Below are 6099 nucleotides of genomic sequence, written 5' to 3' on the forward strand. Positions count from 1 at the left end.
TGTTGTGGGCATGACATGACGCGGGATCTCTGTTGAGACCGTGAGCTCTCCGTGCATTGCGGACACGCCGTGTGCTGCTGTTGTGGGCATGACATGACGCGGGATCTCTGTTGAGACCGTGAGCTCTCCGTGCATTGTGGACTCGCCGTGTCCTTCGGTCGTGGGGTCGAAATGGAGCGGGATCTCTGTTGAGACCGTGAGCTCTCCGTGCATTGTGGACTCGCCGTGTCCTTCGGTCGTGGGGTCGAAATGGAGCGGGATCTCTGTTGAGATCGTGAGCTCTTCGTCCATTGCGGACTCACCGTGTTCTGTGACTGTGAGGACGATAAGGCATTCAAGCTCTGTGGGGTCTCTGAGTTCACCTGTCCGAACCATACACGAGTACAACCCTGTGTCAGCCACACTGACGTTCCTTACAATCACAGAAACGTTTCCGTTGTTCATGGATGGGTCCATCAGCCGCACTCTGCCGTGGAAGTCTGCGTGTTGATTGGTCTCCCTTAAACGCTTATTCCAAACGTGAAACACGTAACTGTCATCGGCGTGTCCTTCCTTTGTCCACAATGCGATCAGGTTGCCGTTGGTACGCCTCAGACCCTCACAGTGAAGAGCGACATCTTGTCCGCTCGTCGCGCTTACGTGTTTGGGATCTGATGGCAAGAAAAAACATTTGAGTAGTCACACAGCGGGGTACGATCGAAAGGTGACAACCTTACTTTTGGCGTGCAATGGACAGCGTTCAAGCAAAGCAAAGGCAAGAGTGTGCAATACAGGCCATTGCACTTAAACATTGCAAGTGACTACATACCTGTTGTAATGAGAGCCGTAGCTAGGGACAAGGCGCACAGTAACATCGCAACACGGCAAAAACACGAAAGGCGTAACGTTGCCATATCGTTCCCTGTCGATTCACCGAGGTTATTGTTAACGTGTGATACTTGTGGCTCCTGTCTTTGCCGTTCGGAATATATGAGTCTTAATAATCCCCCTCCCCTCCCCAACCCCGACCTAGGTAGTTCGGGGTTGGGGTAGTTCGGATCCCCGACCTACAGTCAGACACACAAGCAAAAAAAAAAAAAAAAAACAAACAAAAAAAACAAACCACACAACAAGACCGACCGATGTGCTCAACGAGCGTTTTATTTCGATGTGACATATGAATTAGGCAGTGTGGTTCCTATACTCTACAACAACAAAAGGTTCACACAGTCTATCGTTCACCTGTAATACACTTCGCCCTGCACACGGACCATTTCGCCCCCTTGTTGTAACTCTTCTCTGGTGTGACACAACAAAAGGAAAGCTGAAATCATGTCGTCTCTGGTGTACTGACCGTCCACGGACCTTTTGCCGCCCGTGCTCACGACATCCAAGCCCTTCTGTGATTTTGTTATGGTGACCATGGACATTTCCTCTCTCAGTTTACCCAGTAGCAACTTGCCCTGCTCCGCGTGCATTTTGTCCGTCAACCTGTGATCCGGTAACGATATCACATCGTGCGACTCCAGCACGCTCGAGGTGATAGCTGTGGGGAGATTGCCACCCCTGCGAGATCGCTTGTACATGCCCACGTTCATAGTCGAACCCATTCGGTTGCTGGAACCGGCACCCTTGGTGTAGCCCATAGTCATTTCTACAGCGTTGGTCTTCTTCGTGGCCTCGGAAAGCACGGCCCAGCCTAGAGACATCACGGTGTCGCAGTAACAAAGCGCACCCTTGCATATGCCGGAGACCGCGCTGAGCACCATGTCGAGTTTGGTCTTGGCGCTGACGTGTTTCCCGAGCATGTATTTGTTGTTGACGTGAGACCATTTGCTGTAGAATTTGATCAAAGACCCCGAACCCAACAGCGATTGTTCCATCAGGTTCTTCACGTCCACGAGTGCGTTGACGTACGTGTTTTGTTCGAATACTATAACCACAGGAACTTCCTTCCACATGACTCTGGGCATGAGCACCTTCAATAGCCTGACGTGAGCGCACAGCAGAGCCGAGTACACGCGAGTCACTTGATCCAGGTCCGCTATTTCCAACTCCTCTAAGCCCACCACCTGTAAGGGCAAAGAAAAAAAAAGAAAAGGACATCGACACACACATCATTGTCGGTCTGAGTAGATTGCGGACACACAATGTTTTGCGATACGTGTGAGATGTGCAGAAGAGACATCCGCCAGTTGCTCGCTGCTCCGTGGGACTATGTGATATCGCACTACGAATTCATGATCGTGTTCACCGCCTACCGCCGCAACATGACGTTCTACTCTAACATGGACTTGGGACAACTTAAGACCATGTATGCTCAACTGGTCTCGTACTCCCCTGCCAGGATCCTAGTGATCGACAAATTGGCGTCTACGTACAAGGCGCAGCACCGTCACGCCGCGGAGCTCGTCAGGCCCACCGTGCCTTGTACGCTGTCGGACGTTATAACCCTGGCGTTGGGCAACAGAGTGCCTAAGCGGTTCGTGCACGTTTGCATAGCCCAATGTAATTTTCTCAGTTACGACAATATGACATTGGCGTCTTTCGCGTCCGTAGAAGGCATCCGCGGCGGTGCTCTGAGATACATGGCTGTGTTACAAAGTCAGGGAGAGCGGGGGCGACGCGATCTGCACGTAATCATTTCCACCGCCATCACGGGGTGGATGATGAGATTGGCAGGTTTAGAGTGTACGTGCGGAACGTGGGCTCAGGTGATGGACATGGTGTCGTGCTCTACTGCGGATACCGAAACCTCGCTGACGTTACAATCGGAGGCCAGGGTGACCGCTTACATTTGTACACTGCTAGACCTCCACGCGGACGACTTGCCTCAGGGCGACACACAGGGAGACTCGCGACGACGACAACAACAACGGGCTAAGGTGGATTACGACTACGTGTTCGACGAACTGCTCGTGTCGGGCTTGTCAGCAGACGACCGCACTCACCGCCAATTGTCCGCCGCTTAGCTCCACGGCGCAGCACACTCCGGCGCAGGACTTGGAGCCTCCGCCGAACGTGGGGTCCATGCATATGTAGGCCCTGGCCACGCTACTCTGGACCATGCGTTCCAACTCCACGCAGTTGCTGGATAGGAACTTGTTTATGATACAAGCCTCGAACGGAGTAGTCGTGTCGCTCTTGGTGTCCGAAGAGGACGTGCTGCTGCTACCCGTCACCTCGCTCTCGAAGCCCCTAGGCACAATTATGTTCATCAGTTGCTTCAGATGGCTGTCTACGGAAATGTGCTGTGGACAGTAGATTCCCATGCAAACGCAGGTGGAGTCCGGGTCCCTGGCGTGGTGTTTACATTTGAAGCTCTGCGATACAACGTGATAGGCGGGTTCCCCGTCGTCCCCTCGGATGTCTGCTACTTTATTCAACCAAGGGGTGTTGTTGACGTGACTGGTGATGTGCACTTGTTTACGTCCCCTGAACGCTATATTGGGGAGAACGGCTAGTAGCACTTTGGAGCTGACGAATCCCACCTCGTCTACCAAGATCAGATCGGCGCTCTGGCCCCTACTCGCCTGTAACGAAAGCACAAAAACACACGGACAAAGTGCGATCAGAACCAACTGCGCGTCATCGCAATCGCGGCGAACGTGCATGCAACGGTCACAGAGGAATCGTGACACAAGACAGGAGGAAAAAAAAGGACAGGAAAAAGAAGGGCAGACAGACAGAAGACGGCGATGGGATCGAGGGATCCGGGTGCGAATCTCCTACCTATGGGGTTAATAGACGATCCCCAGTGGGTGAGCTATTGCGTCGAAAACGCATGCACGTTCAGCAGCAGCGAGGCCCTAGGACACGTGTGTCACGATCACTGTAGTAGACACGTGTGCTCCGGCCCGGGGTGTACCTTGGTGCGCGACATGGTGGACTGGACGAAACGTAAGAGGTTGCCTCCGCCAGAGTGCCCCGTCGAACAACTGCTGGTGTTCCGCAAACCGCAAGTGGAATTCAGAGCCTCGTACCACATGCCGTCCAGGGACCTCAGCCTGGAATTGGGATACGGAGGCCTGGAGTACACGTCCGGACAGAACACAGCGCCGCCTCGTAACACGGACCTGAACCAGATGATTTTGACGGCTTCGTTGCCGGTGACGGTGGCGCTTTTCGCCACGCTATTGACCCGGGAGTTTTCCGACGAGTACCGCCATGTACATTACGATAGAGGGTCAACCAGCACCTCTATCGGAGTGTTGTGCTCGCCCTGGATGGCCATTACCCTGTCCCTTGCCAAAGAGGTAGCATTTAGGTCTGCCTTTCCGCTGAGGTGCTCGAGGGAACATCTGAGCGTAATTCGCGACGCGGCGTTCGGCAACGCCGTGGCCGTGTCGACTCTCTTCGATTGCAAAGAAGGTAAAATCAACCGGTTCATGAGAAAACTGGCCGGCAAATACAATGACAAGCACGCAAGTCGCACCGGGTTCTACACGATGGTGGCCATGGTCTCCCTCTGCCTTTTCCCGTATTTAAAGCATCGTGTATTGGGTACTATGTTCGACAACAGAAATCTGGTGATCATGTTCTTTGACAAAACTACAACTAAGCACAATCAGTGGTCCACTTTATCCACGCACGTGCATCGTCACGCCAACGACGCGGCGTTCGCCAAGAGAGTGCATCTGACGAACCCGGACAAGCGAAAGAGGCTACCTACCGCGGTCAGCGCGATCTTGGATACGTACATTTCAAACGCAGTATTACAGCAAGAGATGGACGACAGAGACCTCGCAGATGGCGGACAATGCAACGACCCACGCTCACAGCACACGGAGGAGACCGCGGAGAAAGGATCCGTCTCCGACCGTGCTACCGAGCGGCAAACCAAAAGGCTCTCGTCGAGAAAACGAAAAGGCCCGTGTTACGGAGGATACTACGAGGACGAGGGCGAGCGAGTTGGACAGAAAGTGACAGTTACGCGTCGGATGCTCGACCTACACACGCCGTGTTAGAGTTCACGCCGTATGTTATGTAATGTCATGTTACGTTATGATGTTTACCCGATGTGTGAGCGAGTGAGCAAAAAAAATAAAGCATCGTGTCATGAACACAGACTGGTGTCTTTTACTTTCTTTGTTGTCTTTATTGTCATCACCATTAGATTCATATACATGTTCATATACATGTTATACAGTACAACAAACAACAATTCCACCCTTAGACATGCACACAGTATGTATACATATTGGGGTGGTATGCACAACGGCAAAATCCGTGGGGCTCACGGGCCGCATCGGCCCGTCCTCTTCTTTGGCCGTCTTCTAGGCGTTTTGGCAGCCGACACCGGCCTTTTCCACTTCACGGTGTTTTTCATTCGCTCGGTCGAAGGTTTGCGCCTCCGTCTCGACTGTCTCGATTCTTCGTACTCGCGCCTAAGGTCTTCGATGTGAACGGCGTGGTCTTCCGCCAGCGCCGCGTTGTGTTTCTCCAACACGTCTCGTTTCCATCTCATGTTCACCAAAACGGTCAGAGGCATGTAGCCGCATTGAACGAGTGTATCGTAACAATGTTCGGGTTCTGACATCGATATCTTGTCAACAAAGTCTTTCTTTAGCGCAATCCCGCAACGCAAGCAGTTCCAGAATGCGTGAGAAGGGCATGTAGGCCGAGGCCCAGGGCACTGAGCGTCGATCGCCTGCTGCTGCGGCCGGCGTTCCGCCGGACACTCTAATCCCGACGTGGTCTTGGTCGAACACGTAGATTCCGTCGGCGTCCATCTCGTCGGGCGAGTCCCCCATGCGCACGTGTCCATGGTCCAGCTGACGAAGCGTGCAATACGCCGCGATGTGCGAGAATAACCAGATCAGAGCCGACACCTTTCTGTTATAGTTTGTAGGATTTAGCGTTTTTCGCAATTGCAACTCCAGGGCCGCGTCCAGGGTCGACTCGACCATGAGCGAGCGCTTCACCGATAGCACGTTCTTCACCAGCATCGAGGCGCTTTCCACGGGAAAGCCGGACGCCGTCAGGTGTTTGAATAGCACGACTCTGTCGGCCACGCATCCGTACCTGGGGTTGTATCTACGCAGGGGTCCTATCATCGCCATGCACACGTACGACAGTAGCTTGTCGTTGTTGCCGGTCGTCGAGATGGACTTTAGATTC

The 6099-nt window shown here is 53.2% G+C and overlaps 1 protein-coding gene across 1 annotated transcript; it reads right to left on the bottom strand.

Moving 5' to 3' along the window:
* Positions 1 to 377: 377 nt before the first annotated feature.
* LOC145419807 (uncharacterized) lies at positions 378 to 3862 on the bottom strand. The gene is made up of 3 exons (XM_080288321.1): positions 3848 to 3862; positions 2931 to 3512; positions 378 to 2051 (listed from the first exon to the last, which is right to left on the bottom strand). Exons 1-3 carry the CDS (start codon positions 3860 to 3862, stop codon positions 1218 to 1220), a joined length of 1431 nt encoding a protein of 476 aa, XP_080144447.1. The 3' UTR covers positions 378 to 1217.
* Between the last annotated feature and the right edge of the window lie 2237 nt (positions 3863 to 6099).

Source organism: Astatotilapia calliptera, chromosome 13, assembly GCF_964374335.1.
Source record: "Astatotilapia calliptera chromosome 13, fAstCal68.1, whole genome shotgun sequence".
NCBI lineage: Eukaryota > Metazoa > Chordata > Actinopteri > Cichliformes > Cichlidae > Astatotilapia > Astatotilapia calliptera.

What these genes read in the sequence shown, in the direction of transcription:
- LOC145419807 (XM_080288321.1), bottom strand. An exon ending in TAAGCGGCGGACAATTGGCG is followed by an intron (nt 2,052 to 2,930) that starts GTGAGTGCGGTC and finishes TTGCCCTTACAG; the next exon opens with GTGGTGGGCTTAGAGGAGTT.